The 21,698-nt window shown below is 42.1% G+C and overlaps 2 protein-coding genes across 9 annotated transcripts in view; one reads left to right on the forward strand and one right to left on the reverse strand.

Moving 5' to 3' along the window:
* The window catches only part of LOC104133005 (SLX4 interacting protein), a 77,401-nt gene extending 75,251 nt beyond the window's left edge, over window positions 1–2,150 (forward strand). For all 8 annotated transcript variants that reach the window (XM_035901730.1, XM_035901731.1, XM_035901733.1 and 5 more), the window contains one exon: window positions 416–2,150. In XM_035901730.1, coding sequence (XP_035757623.1) covers window positions 416–1,232 — 817 coding nt within the window. In that variant the 3' untranslated portion in view covers window positions 1,233–2,150. The remainder of the gene's footprint in view (window positions 1–415) is intronic.
* An 8,903-nt stretch (window positions 2,151–11,053) lies between these two features.
* Window positions 11,054–21,698, reverse strand: part of JAG1 (jagged canonical Notch ligand 1) — a gene marked incomplete at its 5' end in the record, with an annotated part of 34,561 nt that continues 23,916 nt past the window's right edge. The window contains 19 exons of the mRNA XM_035901729.1: window positions 11,054–11,511; window positions 12,042–12,192; window positions 12,613–12,744; window positions 13,075–13,311; window positions 13,393–13,502; window positions 13,738–13,851; window positions 14,666–14,751; window positions 14,864–14,891; window positions 15,426–15,542; window positions 15,667–15,780; window positions 15,891–16,004; window positions 16,648–16,761; window positions 17,294–17,458; window positions 18,006–18,156; window positions 18,613–18,786; window positions 19,348–19,394; window positions 19,799–19,912; window positions 20,762–20,875; window positions 21,428–21,541. Coding sequence (XP_035757622.1) covers window positions 11,054–11,511; window positions 12,042–12,192; window positions 12,613–12,744; window positions 13,075–13,311; window positions 13,393–13,502; window positions 13,738–13,851; window positions 14,666–14,751; window positions 14,864–14,891; window positions 15,426–15,542; window positions 15,667–15,780; window positions 15,891–16,004; window positions 16,648–16,761; window positions 17,294–17,458; window positions 18,006–18,156; window positions 18,613–18,786; window positions 19,348–19,394; window positions 19,799–19,912; window positions 20,762–20,875; window positions 21,428–21,541 — 2,654 coding nt within the window. The remainder of the gene's footprint in view (window positions 11,512–12,041; window positions 12,193–12,612; window positions 12,745–13,074; window positions 13,312–13,392; window positions 13,503–13,737; window positions 13,852–14,665; window positions 14,752–14,863; window positions 14,892–15,425; window positions 15,543–15,666; window positions 15,781–15,890; window positions 16,005–16,647; window positions 16,762–17,293; window positions 17,459–18,005; window positions 18,157–18,612; window positions 18,787–19,347; window positions 19,395–19,798; window positions 19,913–20,761; window positions 20,876–21,427; window positions 21,542–21,698) is intronic.

Below are 21,698 nucleotides of genomic sequence, written 5' to 3' on the forward strand. Positions count from 1 at the left end.
ATTCTTTAGGTGTACATTATGCATGTGAATATATGGAAATGGTTTGAAATCATTTAGGCACTTCTGAAATGCTATTTTATCTAGCCAGTTGGGGAAGGTATTCAATATACTTATGCCGTGTTGACCTTTAACATCTGTAATGAATCCAGTTCTGCCTCTTGGAATAGAATGTGAACTCCTTCGTGGCTTAGTCATTAATAAATAGGGTTCCCCTAGTGCAGTGGAAAATCAGATGGATAACACTTGATATTATCCGCACTAGACAAACATTACTGCTTGTCAAGATGATATACAGCATTTTTTTTCCGTGTTTGGTCTAGGTTGCCCTAGTGGTGTTTCAGAGTTTGTAAGAAGGGCAGATTGAGGCAGTGAAGATTCTTTTTTAATTTAAAAACAAAATTCCTTTTTATTGCAGTGTGAAAAGGACAAAACCAAGGAAAAGTAGCACAAGCAAACCTCAAATCAGCAAGGACTCCAAGAAAGTGTATCTTGGCTCAGTGGACTCGCAGACAGGGAACAGAAAGAATGACTGTCAAACTTCTCCCAGTCCTCAATCTGAAGTGAAATGTAGGAGTACGGAGCTGCTGAAGGACTGCATAAATACAGCTGAGAGCAACTTGGAGCTTCCTGTTTTAGAGCTGGAAAATTATGTTAATCAGAGACAGCCAGATGATGTTAGCAGCCAGCACAAACCTCACTCTGTGGAGTGGTTAAAGTCGAGTCTTCTAAGCGAGAACCCTCCTTGTAGCTCTGAGTCACCACTGCCAGGTCCAAAACAAAGTCAAAAAATGACCAATACACAGGCTCAGCAAAAGAGCTGTGGTTCAGATGAAAAAATAGAGCATTTCAAAAAAGTATCCTCTGAAGGGGGTCCTTTCATTCCTAGCAATACAGAAATGAGTAAGCGCGATGATGATTGTTTAGATCCATTCCTGAAGGAAAAGACCCCGCTTAATTCCAGGTTGTTTTCTAAACAAGACTTGACAAAGACTGCGTCTGATGAGGAGTCACTAGCTTTGGGAAAAAACCTCTCCCGGCCTCTCTCCATGAGGAACAATATAGTGCAGATAAACAAAAATGAGCCAAGCACAACCACTGAAGAATTGCCTACGATGCCATCATCTTGTTTAGAACTGCAGCCTGTCTCTTCAGAGAAGCTTACCCAAAAAAGAAAAAAAGAAGTTGAAAATGGTCTCAGGAAGTTAAAACTACGAAGGCTTAAGAAGTCATAGTCTGAAATACTACCTTGATGGCATGGGTGGATGGCCAAATTTGTGAAAGCATATGCAAAAAGTAGAAAGTAATGAAAAATAATACAAATACAAAGTCAAAATTAGATAAAACGTTTTAAGAAAATTCAGTTATTTTAATAATTTGGAACAGTAATGAAGATAATTCTGTTAAGTCTTTAGGAATTAGACATAAATATTGTACAACCCAGTGTAGTATTTATAGAAAGAAAAATCTCTTAAAAATAATATTTACTAAGCAAAATTTTAGATCTATGTATGTTTTAGTACTGTTAAAAAGTCATAGCAGCTGATGACAGCAAAAGTTAAAACCACTTTTTTGATGTTAGCAGCTGCAGTTATTTAGTGTTTTGCTTGTTTCTGAACACATAGTTTATTTTAGTAAAAATTCATCCTTTCTCTCTCTCTGTTAGGAATTTCATGGTTTATTCACATGATCTTTGCAGCAGTAAGGCAAACTGAGGTTCTTTCAAATAAATCTTTAACTAGGATTTAATGTTGCTGGTAATTTTAAGGCCCACCTTTTCAGTGGGGTTTCAAAATAACTATGGTTTGTGCCTGTGCGGTTTTGATACAAACACATATTTCTAACCCGAATCATGGATACAAGCAATCATACAGTCAGTCTTTGGGAAAATGAAGATTGGTTTTATATATATGCTCACCTTGATGTGCAAATGTTGCCACTTGGAAAAGTTCATACATAAACAAGCATGCAACATCTTCAGGCATTCCCGTTTCAAAATCAGGTCTTGTTTGTGTGCAAGGACTGTTTTTCATGTGTTAGCGATACCCAGGTTATTTCTTATTTTAAGATGGAGGGAATTTTTAATTGTACGGTGCTTTTTAGTACTGCTTTTGTAAGTTCTATGCCAATGGCTAAGGAAATGTAGTTTTTTATTTCATGCTTATATCTTTAAAATGTTTATAATAAAATTATAAGCAATTTTCCTTCATCATTCTCTCAAAATCAGTCTGACCACAGCCATTTTGTGTGAAGCAATTTTGTAAAATCTTACTGACTTATACTTACGACTGTGGATATCCTCATTTAGGTTAATAAGAAGACTCACATCTGTAAGCTTTAGATTGGTAGTGTAATGCAGGTCCTTATGAGAGTTAGCAACTCGACAGTTGACAGCATAACACTGTCAATTGACTGGCATCTTTCTGCTATGAACAACTTCTGCTTTTGTGATAAGTCAAAAAGATTCTGCATGCCTGCTAGAAGACATAGTCTTTTTTTTTTTTTTTCTTTCAGCCTGTTTGCGTGATGTTTCTTGTGGTGCTTTGCAATAAGGTTGCTAAGCTTACCAATCTTCAGGCTCTGCAAAAAGGGCTTCCCTAGTAACAAGCAAAACTGAGGCTGCAGATAAACCTGGGTTTGGAGGAAGAATAGCCTGAGGTATGTTTACTGTTGTCTTTTGTGTGGGCTTGAGATACCGGGCCAGGAAGGGAGTAAAAAGCACATCTCTGATAGACTTCCAAGAGGTATAAGGTCATTTAATTAAGTATTTATCAGAAAAATAAGACTAATTAAGATAGAATTGTTTAATAGTTTATATTAAAACTTTTAGCATATATTTTCTGGGTGGCTTCTTTAAGTGCTTACAGCGAGCAAACTGATGAGAAGTGGTACAAGCACATATTCCCAACTGCAGTTTTAACTTTGCATTGTATCTACTTTGCTTTTGCTTGGATCTTTGTGAATTTCCCATGTTGTTCTTGATTGTAACAGATACCTACAGGAGAGATTTAGGTGACTATGCAGTAGCAGATGCATGTTGGAGTTACAAAAGCACTTCAGTTACTTCTCCTCGTTCTGTTCCAGTTAGGAAAAAGACCTTACGCTTGCTTTTTTTACAAACTGGTCAAACACACTGATTGTATCTGTGAAAATTGTGGATGGTCTTGAGCAAGTACGCCCCGAACTATTACTGCCAGCAGTTTTGGATTCTGAAGCTTCCCCTTCTTGCCTTTCTCCTCTCCAGATCCATTTAACTCAAGTATTAGAAACCATAGGGCAACCACATGTAGTTCGTATCCTCACATACTGTTATACATAGTTCAACCTTGCAATTACAATTTAGTTTGAATCTTAACTGAATAACATACCCGCGTGCACCCTTACAAATGAATGTCATGCATTTAGAGGGGGTTTGGGTAGATTAAATCATTGCCTCTGTAGCTAAGAACGCTAGATTTTTCCTTTAAGATATTTTGTGATGTTCCTCACAATGCTGTTCCCCATCTCCTCACTCAAAGCAGGGGAACATCCTCCTTTTAAAACAGTGGTCTTGTAACAATAAGAAACATAGGGCTAGAGCGAGGAAAGGTGTTAGAACCTGGAGAGTCAGAACAAATACAAGTGGGCTTTCTCAGAAGTGCATAGTTGATTCGTTATTACTGTAACAACTGACCTGTGAGGTTCCTAGGCTCTTTGTAGCTGTGTATTTAGAGCTTAGTTACTTTAAAAAGTTGTCTCTTGGATCCTCTGAAAAATGCAGTTATTCAGGGAAAAAGCTTTGAATTCATGGTCATTTTTGAATTTTAGGTGGTGTTGCTGCTCAAAATCATTCTTTCTTCTGTCTGTGTAGCAGGACTCTTAGAAAAATTTCCCTTTTGCAAACCTTATGGGTGCTTTTACGTGATGCTGTGGCATCCAGGCTGTGTTGTTACCGTATGCCTCTGTTACCTCTGTACATTAAGCCCAAGATCATGTTATCTTTTTTTGCCTTTTTCTTTATCAACGATCCACCTGCACCCAGATGACTGGAAGAGGTGTGGTCTAACATGCTCTTGAACCACAAACCTGATTTCCTAAATCAGGCTTGGGGGTGGGGGAGGTGGCAGGGAAAAGAAGCTGAAAACTGCGCTGGAGTAAAATGAGCAGTTTGCAAGCCTTGGCTGTGGCTTTCTATTACCAATTTGCTTCTGAGCAGCATTAGCATACCTTCTCTTACCAGTTATAAATATTTACGGCTCTGTTCTGTTGTGAAACTGCCACAGCAGCACAGAAACAATTTCTCTGGTTCATTTTTTTTCTTTTGGGTTTGTCTGTTACATTGCGTTTTTTCATTTTCAGAGCTTCTTTGCACTCCTTTGAAATATGTGTAGATCTGAGACTGACTAAAACCCACAGTGTGGAGGTCACAATGAAAAATACATGTTTGTCTTAAAGAGAAATAACTGCTGGCCCAAAGCAGCCAGCTTTGGGTTTTGGTTTTTTTTTTAAGGAATCATCTGGTTAATTTGGTCTGTGCTGTTTGCTGATAGTGACAGTCCTTTCCTAGCCAAACACTTTCTAATGTGTGCAGACTATCATTTCCATTATTCTTTACATCAAAGTAGTTAAAAATATTTGTTTAGTGAACTTTTGTGTTTACACACACATCAAAAGCTAGACTAGCCTTTTAGATATTTATTTATAAAGAGGAAGCAGGCTGATGTAAAAGCTCCCTTGCCCGGTGTTGATCGGTAGGAAGGTTTTAACTATCGCAAGAGTTATTTTGAGTAATAAGCTTTGCGCTAGTTCTGATATTATCTGTCACGTTGCAGTTCTGCATACCAGGGTCTTAGAACGTATGTTAGCGTGTTGTTACCATTGCATCGCTGCATTTCTGTCTGACGCTTGACTTGAATAATTTCAGGAGCACCTGTTTCTAACAACAACAACAAAAAAGGTGAATTTGAAGAACCAAAGCTTTCCTTGCTACCGAAAGCTCTGACCAAGCGAGGTGTTCAGTAGCCTTCTGAAGGCGTTTGTTTTGTCAGTGTGAGCTTCCTTCCCTCTCGCAGCTCTGCATGTGGGTCATGCTGGCGGAGTTTTAATTGACGTTTTTGTATTGTCGTCTCATTGGCTTTTGACTGGAAGAATGGATTCTTTTTTTAAGGAAAAAGATGGAGGAAAGAATTTTTTGTTTGCAATTGGAATGAGAAAGATGTAAAATGCAGTTAGGTTATCCCAGACTGCACCTTATTGGTAGTTATCTCCTTGCCTGTATCAGCGGCTGATAAAAGGTTTCCCACTGTAGTAAAACACTCTGATGCAGGCTTGAGCAAACAGAGTTAATGGTATCGGGAATCTTTTAGCCAGCAGTGGGAAGTGTGGGTTGGCCTCAGAAATTAGCTTTAATAAAAGGCGCTCCTCACTTCTTTGCTTTTCTGCTTTTTTCTTCTCTAATAAGCATTAACTGGCATCCAAAACAGCATGTGAACAAGGAGGTGTGGGACAGGGGAATAGCAGCACACCGAGCCTCTCATCAAAGGGATATCAAAGCATTCTACCGCTGAAGCTGGGAGGGATATGAATATGCTTATTTTGACAGTTGGGGCAGCACTGAGGGTAAGCAGTTTCTCCAAGGTAAAGTGAGCTGGCTGGGGAACTCGTACTGAAAATTCTTTCATCAACTCGTTCAAGTATTTTTGAAGACAGTTCTCCCATCTTGTCCACCTTTTCCAGATAATTAAAATGGAACCTGGTAGCACGTGACCTTGTCCTTTCCACGGTGGCAATAAGGTGATGTTTTTAGATGAGGACTGTTTATTTGTTTCTTTGGCTGGTGTCGGCTTATGCTCAGAAATCCTAAGAGAGTTGTGAAAATGATGTAGTGTCACAGGGCATTTCAGCCGTAACCTGGAAACTGTCCAGGGAATTAACCTCCACCATCCGCCCTCCTTTACTATCCATTTTGGTTATTCCGGAGCTGGGAATTGGTTCCTGTGAGGGCTGCCAATGCACCTTTTTTCAGTGAGAATTCCAGCAGTTTGCTCCCATTCTGTGGAAGTCAGATCCTCTAGTATAGCTGAGACCTGGTACCTCGGTAGTAGGAATGGCTAATCTAGCTCCATAACTGCTGTATTTGCTGCCAGAATAATTGTCTTTTTGCTTTATGCAGCAGATCTTTAAAGAAAAGTGTCTTGAGCTATAATTCTAGAGATGGGCATGCCCCTTTTTAATATTAATATGATCTCATAGTGCTAGAATGAAAAGAATAGAGATTTATTTCTCCACCCTGTAGAGAAACTGGTTGAAACAATTTGCACATCACAGAGAAGGCGCTCACTGGAAGCTCTGGGCTGGAGCTCTGGTCTGATGCCCTTGCTGATACCGCACCGCTCCCGCCCTGCCCCAGCGCGAGGTAAGCCATCTGCTGAACCTCCGTCCGGTGGCCAACAATCCCTACAGAGCCTTCACCGCTCTCCTTCTCCTCACCCCCAGGAATGGGAATTCATCACGGCACAGCATTTTTACTGGGTTTTCCCTCTGTGGGGAACAGTAGCTAACCTTTAAAAGCAAGCTCTGTCTGCGCTGGTAAACAGTCTTTGTGATGGCCACTGGTGTCAATACTGAAAAAGAGGAAGTTAAAAAATTCTAAAATACACTTAAATATTCTTGCTCCGTTTAGAAGGGGAGAGGGAGCTTATGCAATCACTTCCATCTTTTGGGGAGGAAAAGGCTGAATTTGGCACTTCCCTTGTCAGAACTTCTCATCTTTGCCTACTCTAATAAACACATTAAGCCTCTGCCTTGTGACTTGTTCCAGAGGGACTCTGTGAAGGGCAGGGGTAGGGAGCTGGGCCCCTGGAGGGCTGGGGAGGCCAGGCTGCCTTCAGCCCCAGGGCTGGAGCAGCCACGCTGGGACTGGGATGAGGAGCTGAATCCTGCAGCATTCAAGGAGCAGCAGAGAGCTTTCTAGCTTGGCAGAGAGCTAGTTAACAGCATTAACTCTTGCTGTGCAGGTGGGTCAGCTGGTGTAAGAACACCAGCGCTGTTTCTGTGGAAAGGAAAAGAGCTGCATCAGCGAGATTGCTTGAAGACGCTGGTCTTGCGTTTAGGTCCCCTAAGCTGGTTTATGTTACTGACTTGCTCGGCCCTGCGAGCTGCCTGTCCTTTGCTCCTGGTAGCAATGCAGAAATAGCTGTTCTTGAAGCTGTCTTACCCCCAGTGACATGGACATGTTGGCATTAAGGCTGACGTAACATGCACCATCAGCGCCTTTTCGTGAGCTACCTCTACGTAAGATGGGCCTTTTCCAGGCGGAGGTGCAGCGGCTTTGATGTGGCTACATTCAGTTTGAGTTGAACCAAACCCAGATTCGACGGGTTCAGTTAGCTGTAGGCTAAGCTCTTATGTTTAAATGGCAGCTCAGGAAGCACATGGTTTTCAGTTCTTAGGTGAAGAAGGGTCCAAAGAACAAACACACAGTAGCAGCGGGAGACTTTTCCTGACTAAATAGACCATGCCTTCCCAGAGTAGTAAACTGTGTACTGGCAAAGTATAATTTCCACAAAAATAAATGTGCCTTGGTATTCTAATGGGAAACCCTTAAACTTCATGCTTCTATTTCTTTTCATGACAGCAGAAAACACTCCATATAGCAGGCCCCGGCTTGGTGGTGGTTCTGGGCTTTGGAAGACTGTTTTTGTTTTAAATTCACCCGTGTAAATTTTGAAGCTACTACTGAGACATGAGGATGTAACTTAAAAATACCATGACAGCAACTTCACAGAATTCTCTTCCCTCCCCCCATACAACTTGCACGGCTCTGATTTTAGAACAGTATGAGGTGGTGATGCAAGGAGTTATATGGGAAACAGACGTTGGGTACGGAGAAACTCAGCAGCAACACAACCTCCGCGGGGCCGGTAGGGTACTTCTGTAGCACAGGAAAGGCTGGAAGTAAAGACATGAACGCTGCGCTCAAGGCTTCAGCAAGTTTTGAAGCTTGAGGAACCCAGGTTTTGCTCTTCACTGAGGCTCCAGAGATCTAACCAGCTGTGTCACTGTACTGAAGCCTGTAATTAGCATTTGCTTCAGTAGGTTTCAAAGTAGCCTGTCAAATATATGTTCCCAGGGCTAGCAAAAGCCTCATTTATTTATTTATTTATTTATTTATTTTTGCTTAATAGAAGGGGCAGACTCAGGATTTATTCCTACCAATTCAGGTAGAAATGTTTTGGTCATTTAGAAGAGGTAGTTGGCTTCTGCATTATTGCATTTGAGACCTGCGTGGATGGTAGGCTCCAGGAAGATGGGGAATTCAACGCTAAAAGTCCAGAAGAGCGCTCGGTCAACAACAGCCTCGCTCTGTGCTGTTGAGGCAGGTGGAAGATTCTATTAATTACCTGCAAGTGGCTTTTTTAGAGACAATGCGCTTGCTTTATTGCAGGCTGCAGAAGTCAGGGAACAGAGGGCAATAACTACTCATGGGATTTGTTTGATGAGGAATTACTGAAGTGGTCAGGCCAAGTGAAGCTGCTCGACTTCCCCGTGCAGCAGGTGGTAAACCCACGCTTCTCCAGTACTTCAGTTAGGTGGCAGGTGCTGGTGAAGAGCAGGAGCCATCCCCCCTCTCAGGGCCATGTGGCAGCAAGTTAGAAATTTCCTTTGAAAGGGAGTTTGAAATAAAAAGTAACACTATAATAGAAAAAAGGTAATGCTAAATTGGTTTTATCAGGGGATTTTTTTGAGAGCAAGCTGTGAAGGAGGTACAGAACAGAGTCTGTCTTGCTGTCAGATTGTTTGAGTGTTCATGGTATCGCAGCAAGCTTTATTTAAAGTATCTGTATTTGCTACCAACAAAATATGGATGCCAAGGCCTGACCTTGCCGTGGGTTGGTTTAAGCCGAAGTCCAAGCAGCAGCCTGACCCTACTGGCTATTTTTCCCTTGGGTTTGTGTTACTTGTGCCTTCAGCTTCCTACCTGCACTTCGCCAAAACAAGGCTGCAGTTTCATCACAGAAGGGTGCTGCAGGGAGACAGTCAGACCCCTCACCCCCGCTGCCCCCCGCAGGTGGGAGGGGCTGCATTAGTTCAGCCTTAAAAGCCATTGCGTTGAATATTTTAAGAATTTATTTTATGCTTTATGGTGCACTTTTTGCCCATTAGGAATCAGTGAAATCTGTGGCTCCATTCCCAGCCAGGTCAGCAGTTTCCCTCTTGCCTAGCTACTGAGAGTAAGTTACTGTCAGCTCATTAGCCCATGCCACATAAACTCATTGCACAACGATGTAAACTCGTTGCACATCATCGTCCTCTTAGAAGCAGAGGGAGGTACATTAGCACTGAGAACAAGGGACCTGCTGCTTTCAAACCCCTTCCATTTGATTTGGGGCCAGAGGGGAACCTGTCGTCATCTAACACCACCCTGACACCCCCGCACTCAGCGGCAGGTTTCGGAAATGTAAACTGGCACCTGCCCCGCTTTCTGCACAACTCACTTGCCGGGAGTGCCTCCAAGCTCAATAATCTCCAGGCTCTTTCATGTTTTCATACAAAAAATTTAATAAATATTACTTTTCAAGATTTATTGCCAGGAACAACACATCAAAGATGCATTTTCATATAACACTAATATCACAATACAAGGTATCTTCATGATCCCAATGGTTAACCACCGAGATGACTATGTTCATAAGCCTTTTGATCTTAAACATCGTAATAGCACTTTGATTTCCTCACTTGTTAAGGCGGGCAGTGTAATCTATGGCAAACCTACACAGTGATCTTACTGGACATTCTACTGTTCAAGTATTCAACAACTAGCTTATTAGAAGAATACTCCCTAAATGCAGTAGATTACAAAAAAAGTCAAATCTACAAGTGGTTCAGTATTACATATTCATGGTGAGAAAAAAAAAAATCAGAATTTACAAAATAAGATTGCTGTGTTTCCAACTTCACACGCTAATTTGATATCTTTAATTACATGCAACCACTCACATTTCATCTACATAAAGTAATAGCTCGGTTTTGTTCCCTTAAACTGCTTCTTAGCAGATTATCTGCCTGTCACTCGTTTTTCAAGTCTAAAGCAGCAAAAAAAGTTTTCTAGTCTAATGATCTAAACTGCCTCAGTCAGTACTTACAAATAGTCTTAAAGTGATACTATGGAAGGTGTTTCAAACGTTTGACATCATTGTACAAAAACCAGCGTCAAGGCATGAAAGCCCATCCTATTAAAAATAAACTATTTTAGAACACCTTAGTTTTGGCATATAGGCAACATGTAACAAGAAAATAAATTCAAAATAGAGAAGCCACAAGCTTACGATGCTATCAAAAACCTTCAACTCTAAACACGTACATATAAATAAAAAGGAATGATATTTTAAGGCTCTTGATTATTAAGTTAATAAATCAAATATACACAGTGATTAATAAAAAAGAATTATTTACATATCTATACAAACTTCTATTTTTGACACATTTTCCTCTTTAAATTCTTCATTTACCAGCAACTGCTGACAAGTTCCCCCCACCCGCCCCCAACAAAAATACAATAAAAAAATAAATAATAAACTTATTTTTGATAGTTGCTGTGGTTCCGAGCTGCAAAGGCACTTTCAAATACAGAACTAGTTGTACGTCACCATAAAACCAATATACAAAAAACTCAAATTCAATAAATATAAATAAAAGGTAATTATCCTAGAGAAACTGTATAAATCGGGACCTCTGGCAGAAAAAAAAAAAAAAAAAATAATGCTAAGGAAGAGTAATAAGGCTACACAATACCTCATGAAACGTTTCTGTGATGTATCAGCCACAGCTGAATTTACAGGAGGGCACTTTTGACTAGTTTTGCATAGATGTGAAATGCAGCACTTGGTATTCCAGCCAACCACAGCAACTATCATTGCCAGTGTAAGCCAGCTTGTCAAAACTTAAATTAACACAGGGATTCTAAGTAAATAATAGCCTTAGACTCAAATATTACACAACAGTTGAAGAACTACAAGCTCTTGAGTGCCTTTGTAAGGATACGTAAAGGCCCTGCACGGCAGCACCCTGCTGTCTGCTATACAATGTACTCCATTCGATTGAGGCTTTGTGCGCTTTCCAAGTCTCTGTTGTCCTGTTTGTTTGTCCAGTTTGGGTGTTTTGTAGGTGTGCTGTTGGGGGGCTTTTCATCTCTGTCTACCAAAGTGTACGCTGGCTGCTTGGCGAAGCGGGCCTTCTGCTGGTGTTTGTCCATGTCGTCTTCCTCCACCTCTGAATTGTGTGTCCTTATTTTGGCGATTTTGGAGTTTTTGTTTTCGTAGTCTTTGATTGGGACAGTATTTGCCCCATGTTTCTCAATGGGGTTTTTTATCTGATTCAGCTGCTCCCTGACGTTGTTGGTAGTGTTGTCATCGGACGCCGTGTGAGTATGGCTGCTCTGCTTTCGGCGCTTCCGAATGCACCAGTAAAAAACAGTTACCAGGCAACAGATCCAGGCTACTGTTAGGACCGAGCTCAGTAAGGGCACCAAGAAATCTGGAAGAGATACGAGACCAGTTAACCCTGTGCCAAAGCAAGCCTTCCAGGCAAGGCTTTCTACAAAGAAAACAAACCTCAGTTCTTAAGCCTGGCTTCTTCCACTGGACTCCAGGCTGTAACGTAGGGACAGCTAACAGACCCGTCTGACCTTAACCTTTAATTCATCGCACCAGGTCAGTGCCATAGCCGGCTAAATACAGGGGAGCTTTCAGAGCCAGGCAGCACAACTTCACCAAACATTCTTCTTCCTTATTTTCTCTGTGGAGGGGGCTGAAGTGTAGCAGCCCCCTTAACAGGTTAGGCCGCTGGTTTAGTGCATTTTCAGAACTTTTAAGCTTTTTTTTTTTTCTTTGGTTTTTGTTTGAAAGCAGTAAGATCCTGGTGCAAAGCCTCCTTACTGTTCCCAGTTAAGAGGGCCAAGAGGCAGAAATTCTCAGGCTCGCTACAAAGAGAAAAGCTTCACCTGCTCCGAAAGGCTATTCAAGTCACGGCAAGCACTGGAGTTTTCAAGACAAGGAAACGCTCACCTGTTTTGTTTTTAACCGGTCGCCGCTGTACTCTGACTTCCGCAACTGCAGCAATTAGTGTGTTGTTACCATCGCGCTTACTGACAAGGTCAATAATCTTATCTGTGATGTCTTTGATTGGGTTTTCATCTTCCCCTATATCTTCTGCAGACTACAGAAGAAGTCATACAATTAATGCCAGATCAGATGCGTGGGTAATCTGCTATTTATAAACTTTCGCAATCAGTTAAGGCTCTCACTATTTCTAATACTTAAAAAAAAAACCCAAACAGAAACAAGCAAAAAGCCCAGCTATGGGCAGAAATTAATCTTTAAAAAGACAACAAAAAACCAACCCCAAAGCAGTGCTCAAGAGAGTAATAACAGAAAAATGTTTCACCACCCTATCACAGTTGCTACCAGAAGGTAGCTTTCAGGTATCCACACGTAACCAGGATTCTTCCCCGTTCTTCAAGGGAATTGGGACAGAAACTAAACCAGGAGAAGTGCTGACAGAGCCAGGCATTACAATCTTTATGAAATCCAAGCAATTAACTACTAAGCCATTCAAAAATATTCCAGGGCTACTTACAATAGCAACATGTATTTCATTGTTTGCCAAGTGTGAGGGCTCGCAGGTGATATAGATGGAATATTCAACAGAAACATTCTTCAGAATATTCAGATTCCTCAATTCACTGCATATGTGCTCTGTGGTAAGTCCCTGGAGGATACAAAAAAGGCATTGGGTTTTATTTAAATATATACACACGTGAACACACAGATAGAAGAATTTTTTTTTTCTTTTGCCCTGAAGTAAGAGTTCTCGAGGGATGAGGAGGTGGAATTCCCTCCAAATCAGCTTTTGTTCATCTCTGGACACAAAACCGTTTAGGGTAGAAGCCTGTATTAATCTCTCTATACCTTCTGTTTTATTTGCTAATAAGGGAACATCAGCTCTTACTGTATTTTACCAGTCAGAAGAAATTGTTTCATGCTGTGGGAAGCAAGCACAGGTGTGCCACAGCACAGTGAGCTACATTCTGCTACTTACTGGCACCATCATTTCCTTATTGAAGGTAAAGGTGATGTTGGCACAGTTGTCTTGGTAGTAGGAATCAGAATTGCATTTGGTCTTCACGGGCTGTTGATTCGAAGGCCAACATTCACCCACTGCAGCACAAGGGCGAGTGAAGCAGTGATCGTCTTTAACAGGAACACAGGCGTGTCCAGTTGGGCATTCGTTGTGGCCTTTGGCGTGTATGAGACAAGGTCGAGGACCACACCAAACCTAGAAGAGAATAAACACTGGTAAGCAACCACTGGTTACAGGGCAAAAGACAACCTAACCCGAAACACAGCGCAGCTGTACCTTAGAACAGGTGACTTTTCCATTCACACACTGACAGGTATTACAGTCATCATCCCACTTGGCCCCATCTGGCATTACTCGAACATTGGTAATGCAAGGCCTTCCTGTGACTGAAGAGAGATTGAGCAGAATTATAAACTTAAAATAGGGGAAAAAGAGTGAGGAAAAAAACACCCTTTCCCAAATTCATCTAAACTTAGGGATAAGTTTGCTGCTTCAGTAAAGACACTTGCTTTAAAACAATAAATAACACCCCCAAAACCGCCATACGACCACAAGCCTGCTACCATGCAATTATACAAATCTTGCCACAAGCAGCGTGACCAGCTACGACATCTGGAATACCTTCTTGGCATCCTGGACCGCTACGGCCCAGCGGGCAAAGGCAACGGTACCCGTTAATTTCATCTACACACGTAGCTCCAAAGGCACAGGGTGAAGACTGGCATTCATTGATATCTGTGATGGGAAGGAGAGGAAATAAGTTACTATATAGCATCCTTTTATTTTGTCAGAAAAAACATACGAGAGATTTGCTGACTGGAGCACCATGTTCATTTTCTAGTGTCTACCCAGAGATGGAGTCTCCCTAGCAGCACCAGTATCATCTCAGAGCAAGTTCTTCGAAGCTTCTGCTGTGTGGCACTAACAAAGATCAAAACTTGACCCCTATGGCTACGTAAGCTTTTTGAGGGCAAGGACACACTCCTTCTCTCACACAAGCATGCTTCCTTTCCTTTGACAGACTCCAGTTTTGTCCCCCTACCAGATTCTTCAACTGATGACAATGTTAAACCCCTTTCCAGTTGTGTTGCTACTACAAAACTACTATTTCCATGGCTGTTATTAAAAAAAAAAGTGTTAGTGTCCTCCTACCTGTAATTATTATTAAATTACAGGGAAGTGCATACAGCACCTCAGGGCTTGTAGGTGGATTATTAATTGACAAGGTTTTTGGCTGGCACACTTTTATCTCAGGCAGAAACCTCTGCCACACAGACACACTCTAACTGGAAAGACAACCCTGAAGGGCATTTTGCCCATTCAGCTGAACCAAGGGGCTTCAGCTCCAGTTGAACAAACTAAGTTTTCTTTCATTTTCAGTGCAATTCCTGCCCTCCCCACATCTGCTACAGATCTAGGGATGGACACAGGAGACACAGGCTGTCTATCATTAATCTGATCTACCACTTAACTCAATTAAGATGATTGTCTTGCAACAAGATTCAAGCGAGACAAAAAAATCAAGGCAGAGCACCATCGGAACACTTACTGATCCTGCAGTCGGGACCTGCGAAGCCTGGAGCACATTCACAGCGGTACCAGTTGTCTCCATCCACGCAAGTGCCACTATTATAACTACACAGAAAAGTCATTACACGTATTATAAAGCAGCTACGGATAAAAAGAATCTAGGATTCTAAAGCAACAAAAAGAAGCAAAAGATGAAAGATAGATATATTAAACTCACCAAGGATGAGGACTGCAGTCGTTTGTGTCTGCAAAGCAAAAGACAGACAACATTAAACATGCAGACTTTCGCTAATGCAACTCTACTGTCAGGAAAGAATGATCAAACTTCCCCTAATGCCCAAGTTACACTTAGCTCAACTTTAACAAAAATATGCTGAAATTCTCTACTAAATTGATTCCAGGCTTCTACCACAAAATTTGTTAACTACATTGAGGAACACGTGTACGCAGGAAGAGATCATTGTAAAAAAATCTAATGGGAAAAAAAAAAAAAAAAAAAACAAACCAACAACCATGGAAGAAGACAGAGCTGCTCCTAGAAAAAGAAGGCAGGAGAAAACAAGACAACATCTGTCTCCACTTAGCTCATTTGCAACTTTCTCATGCCCAGGTCAAGGCTCTATCACACAGAGTCATTAAAAACAAAGATTCAGGTGATGCTAAAGCCTACATCAAACAAGCTTTCCCGTCTGGTTTCAATCTTGACTCCGAGGGCAACAGGATGTGCTAATGTTCTCATCACGCAACACTCGGGAAAAGTTCAAGCAGAGACAACTTACTCTGAGTACACGTGGGTCCTTCCCAGCCCTCCTTGCAGACACAAGTGAAAGAATCCCCGCTGACTACACAGGTACCACCGTTGTGACAGGGGTTTGGCAGGCAGCTGCTGTTCCTTGCTGTAACAGAAACAAGAGTTGCCACAAAGCTGTGAGAAAACCGTCAAAACCAAGCCAAGAGGAAAAACTGAGGTCACAGATTCAGCGCTGCATCTGCTCCCCGGTGATCATGCAGGGTAGTTACCTATATTGCAAGTGGCTCCTTCCCATCCTGCAGGACACATGCACTTGAAAGTGTCCCCCTCGTCATAACATGTTCCTCCATTGTTGCATGTTGCCTCATCGCACTGGCTGTCACCTGTGAAGAACCCAAACTATCCTTAACACCAGTGCTTTCTTAATGCAACGCCACAAGTTCAAGCAGCCTACCAGAGGACGCCTGTTATGTTTTGGAAATGCTGAACTTACGGGAGTGGCAAGTTTTTCCTTTCCACCCATTTTTACATTCACAGAAGAAGTCGTTGACCAAGTCTCGGCAAGTTCCTCCATTGTGGCAAGGGTTTTTACTGCAGTCATTAATATCTAGATATGTTAAGGAGAGAAGACGAGCTAAGCAACATTCACAGAACCGACAAACAATGCTTGAAAGGTACATGTCCCATCCCTAATTTCAGCCCATGTTTCAATTGTGGATTAGACACTTAAGACAGTATTTTAAAGCTTTAAGCGCGGTCAGAGAGATGAAGAATATTCCACCACATTCCTCCAGTTTGTTTTCATTTTGCTTGTCATCTTGTTTCAGTAAACAAGAAGTGCAAAGGCCTGCTACATAAACTATCCTCTCAGTCAGAGTTGCGTGCTCACTCCTATTCCAGAGACTGACGAAACACAGTTGGGAAGTGCAGATAACACCATTCCTAAAATGGTGTGTGCTAATGCTAAGGGTTTCTTACAGGAAGTTCCCCAAAGGGTAGAGAAGAAAATTCAACAGTAGGAGAGCCAGGTTCTACTCCCAGTCCAGCTTCGTAACTCAGGTTTATTTCCAAAACAAAAGCCTGGGACTTGGGGGTTGTGTGTGTGTGTGGAGAGAGCGCCTTTGCAACCTTTGAAGCAGAGTTTGTGTTGAACTGGCATCGGTCACCATCATCTTAAAGACAGCACCAGCCATCCCTTCCTGATGTTTTTCCAAGAGCTCTTCCTGCATGCTGAAGAAGGATTAACTTACTTGTTTCACAGTACATTCCTTCCCATCCATCACTACAAATACATTTGTAGGAGTTGATGCCATCGATACAAGTGCCACCATTTTTACACGGATTGCTCTCGCAGTCATTAATATCTGCAATAGTTTGGAGGAGAGGGCAGGGGAAAAAAAAAAGGGGGAGGAAAAACCAAATTAAATCAGAAGTACAGCTACTGGAATTCATCATCTTACTGCAGCCTGTTTGATGCTACTTCCATTTCTAAGCCCCTTTTGAGAGGAAGGGTTATAAGCAAGATGAGAAATAGCTGGAAAACAGCGAACCAAGTGATGAGCCTGTCACCTAACAATTACTATTAAAACCAACCAACCAAAAAAATATCAGGAGTCCTTAAGATCCATGTGAAACCCCACTATTAACTACTTCAGACCTTGTATACATAAGGTTTTTAAAAACATACAATTCAAGGCCAGAAGGTTCGTTACTGTGAACTTTCCCCAAGGCCTAGCAAATTCCGATCTGCCTCGCCCAAGCGGGATATGAAAACTTAAAGCAGTTCCAAGGTTCACTTGTAAGAAAGAAACCTCAAAGTAGCCTGGGAGGAAAGGATGGAATCTTTTTGCAAAAAGAGTAGGGGATGGTAAAACATGTTATCTTTTTAGCTCTTACTCTCATGGCAGTAGGTGCCAGTGAATCCTTTGTTGCATTCACAGGTGAATTTTCCACCTGCTTGGCTCTTGCACTTTCCGTGAGGACCACAGACATTGGAAGAAATATAACGAACCCCTTCTGGTGTGCTGTTAGAAGCGACTGCCACAGTACAGCTGTCAATTACTGCAGAAAAAGCAGAGAGCTGCGTGAGGATTACCCATTCTATCTGATTTCTTAAGCGAAGAGCAACATTTTAATTTCCACTGATGAACGTTTAAAAGACATACTTATTGTAGAATGGTCAAAAATTAGGTTGCAAATTAAAGATCTTTAAGATCGAGTCCAACTGTAAACCTCACAGTGCCAAATATGCTTGCTGCTCTAAAGCAAAAGGACTATACCAAGTGTTTGTGCATAAAATAATCCCAGCATCTGATCTGAAGATCACTGGACCATGTCCGTGGCCTGGAATAAATTCAGCAAAGCTGGCTATTCGCTACATATGTTTTCTGTCCACATGGACATAACCCTGTCTTTCAAATAGCTGCTATTTCCAAATCACACTCATCTTCTCATATGAATAGAGGCATAAGGCACAGGGCAAAATTCAGCCTCTCTATGCAACAGCTACTCCACCCATGAGATTATTGGAGCTGTGTTATGGCTTCAGCCAGGGGAGGGGCAGACACTATCACCAGTCATTCCCATTCATCTGCAAGGGAACACAAACCTTCACAAGGAGTTGTGCGGCAGTGATCTTTCAAGTGGGAGCAGTTCTTCCCTTCGTAATCTTCAGGGCAGTTACAGAAATAATCCATAGCAAGATTGAAGCACTGGGCACCGTTCTGGCAAGGATTTGGCTCACAGTAATCTATGTCCAGCTGTAAGTAGTGCAGAGAGAGGAAAGGGATGTGAAAAGGAGAAAAAAAAAAAGGGGGGGGGGGGGGGGGGTGGAATCTGACCTTTTTATCTGCTGCCTCAATGAATTGTTCATAATGCACAGAGTTTAGTGAGACTTGCAACTACTTCAGCAGACAGCACTCTTGATATTAAACAGCCACTGAGAGTTAATAGTCACCATGCAACAAAGCCTGACACGCAAACACTTGCGGTCTGTCTAACAAAAAGAATCCTCAGCAGCCTGTCAGGGAATTTTTTTGGTTTCTTTTTTTCCCCCGCAATATATATTAATCAAGCACTTTCTTGGCAGACTGACAGCGATATCGAGTACAACTTTATACTACGGTTCACTGGATGCAAGGCATTCAGCACGCAGATCCCGAGTGCTGGTAGAAATGCCACTGGCTGAGGGCCTGCCTTTCACCCAGGCTTCTTACCTGACAGAGGTTTCCTGAGAAACCAGCGGGACACAGACATTGGAATCCATTGATTTCATCCTGGCAATGACCCCCATTCATGCAAGGGTTACTCGCACATTCATTGATGTCTTTCTCACAGTGATCTCCTGCATAGCCAGGTGAACAGATACACCGATAACCATTAACCAAGTCCTGGGAAGGAACAAGAAAGTTTACAGTTAAGGTTTTTTCCTCCCTCTTGATATATTCTTATTAAAAGGGAAAACAAGACAAAAAAAAACCACAACAAAAAACCCCACCCAAGCACAAAACCACCCCAAAACCCCAAAATCAACAGTCCCCAAAAATATATCCTCTTATGACATCCAAACAAGGCAAGAATATTTTGGGGGGGTGGAGGGAATAAACACACACATCAGTACTGGCTTATGTTATTAAATTTCCAGGCAGGATACATTAATCCACATTTTGAAGTGGAGTATCTACAGCAGGTAGCTTGCACAACCACCAGCCCATTTGCTGGTGACACTGGCAGTGGAAACGAGTCATTTATTGCAGTGACATTTTTGCCCTTCCTGTTCTACACACATACCCCGACGTGCTGCGGCATGACATAGGCCCTCCCCCCAACGCAAAGAAATGACAATTTATACCAGCTAACTGCCATTTTCCACACTATTTGTGTTTAGACTCGAAAATTTTAGTTACTGTTGCAAGTCTCAGGAAAACCAAAATAAAACAAGAATGGCTCACCCGACAGGATCCTCCATTCTGACATTGTCCACGACAATCGTTAATATCTGTAATAAAATTAGCGTGGTTAGAAGGCAAAAAATATATTTACATTAGATACAGAGTTCAAGTCTCTAAAACTGGAGCTAGATAAACCTTTTGTCAAGTTTCCTGCATGCCTGCCTTGAGATAAGGTTATTATAATGGGTGGGAACTTTTTGCGATTCTTCTACTGGAGGCAGCGAAACTTCACATCATTGTTTTAGTCACTTTATCAGAATATAGCTATGTTATGGGCTAATGAGTTTGATAAAATTGTGTATTTTCATTCCACACCAACTACTCCCTTTCTAAAAACATCAACTGCTGGGACTCTGCCCCATCTTTAAATCTGAGCTTAGAACTCAGTGGCATACATACATAGACACGCACACAACTGGCCTTTAATAAACCTGAGGATATAGACACTTACTTATCTCACAGTTGTGGCCAGACCAGCCAGTAATGCAGTCACAATAGTAGCTGCCAATCAGGTTCCTGCAGGAGTTGGCATTGACACAGGGTTTGCCCTCACATTCATTCGCATCTGAAAAAATAACGTGAATGGCCAAATGCAGGGCTTGCAGGGCAGGGGGGAAAAGAAGGAAAAAAAAAAAAAAAACCACAACCAAAAGAAACCACCAAAATGCCTACAAGCTGGTTTTCACAGCAAAAATCAGCAGTTCGTTCAGATCTAAGAGGAACTTGTAATATACAGCATGAATTAGCGTGACTTGAATGCACATAAGTCAATCATACATCAGTCTCCAAAGTCTCTTTCAATTTCTCTGCAATTAGAACATACAGACTACGCTAATTATTTGATAATTACCCAGCTACTCACTAAAAGCAACCTTCCCCCCCCCCACATACACATCTCAACCGAGCATTTCGAAGGACGAGTGCTGCAGCCCGGTCACTGGGATTAGTGTGTTGTGTAAAGAATGCAGACAGCTCATTCCTCGTGAGATCATCCACATTCTGGAACCCAGCTGTGAACTCCTTGGTCTGGAGGAGTTGACATGGCTGAAGAGATACAGCAACTTTCTCACAGGCTAAAGGAAGAAATACACGTGGGGGCGGGACTGGAAGGCATACACACATGCACCCTCCCCATTTCAGGTCATTTAACATCTCTGGCTTAGTTAACTATTTCCTTCAACTGCTAGCATGCATCAGCAAAACAGCAACAGGAAGAAGCCACTCTATGCTTTGAGACTGTCCTAGGCCCCAGTCCTGCAAACGCCAATGCTTAACATTCCCCAGAATATGTCCATAGGCTTTGGAACCATACACAACGCAAATGGCCCTTGCCTGCCGGACTATGATCCCTTTTGCATTCATCTTCCCTCCCCCTGCCAGAGCATCACTGGATGAAGAGAAAAGCAGTTCTCACCTAGCTGGCACGTTTTGCCAGTCCACTGAGGTGGGCAAATACACTTAAATCCATCAACGAGATCTTGGCAGGTTCCTCCGTGACCACAGGGATTTGGAGAACAATCATCAATATCTGTAATGCAGAATAAGGAGAGACTTAGCTCTGTTACCCAACAGGCAATGTCAGTAACTGACAAATTTGATAAATGGTTGCTGCTACTAGGATTTGCTCTGAGGAACAGAAAGACAACAGGATTTCTATTTGTGATTTCTAGGTCTACTCTGATTTCAGCAAAAGCCTCCTTTAAAAATAATAGTAGTGTGAAAGGGGGTTCAAAGCACAGGGGAAGACATTTATACCTGTGGCCATTTTACAAGTGGAAGTCAGATTTTGACCCAGCAAGACTCTCTAAGGAGTATTTTAAACAACTTACCAGAATGCTACAAAAATTCAGTGTTCTGCTTCTTTCAAGAAGCCTTTGGCCATTCTTTCCCCTGGCATTTAATGAAAACCTTGGTACAAGCAAAGGAGAAGAGAATGCCTGGTAGTATAAATGGCTGCCAAAAGCCAATGCTAAAGCTGGGAAAGGTTAAGTGGGCTGCCCTGTAAATTTATCAGGGATTAGAAAGACTAATCTAACACCGAAAATTAGCACATTTTTAGCACAATTTTGAAAGGACTCACTATCAGTGCAAGTTGGTCCAGCCCAGCCAGGCGCACACACACATTCAAATCCTGTCGGCGTCTCTAAGCAGCTTCCTCCATTGTGACAAGGGTCGGAGAGGCAGGCGTGCTCCGCTGCACCGGGACAGAAGTACATCATGGTAGAGACCATAGCAATAACACCAGAAGCCACCCCCTGCTCCCTCCACACACTTCTACTCTGGACACCCCATCATTACTCTTGATGTATGGCACTCCTGTGAGAACTGTGATTCAAAAAGCTACTCGCCAG

The sequence above is a fragment of the Egretta garzetta genome, unplaced genomic scaffold (assembly GCF_000687185.1).
Source record: "Egretta garzetta isolate BGI_Z169 unplaced genomic scaffold, ASM68718v1 scaffold419, whole genome shotgun sequence".
Taxonomy (NCBI): domain Eukaryota; kingdom Metazoa; phylum Chordata; class Aves; order Pelecaniformes; family Ardeidae; genus Egretta; species Egretta garzetta.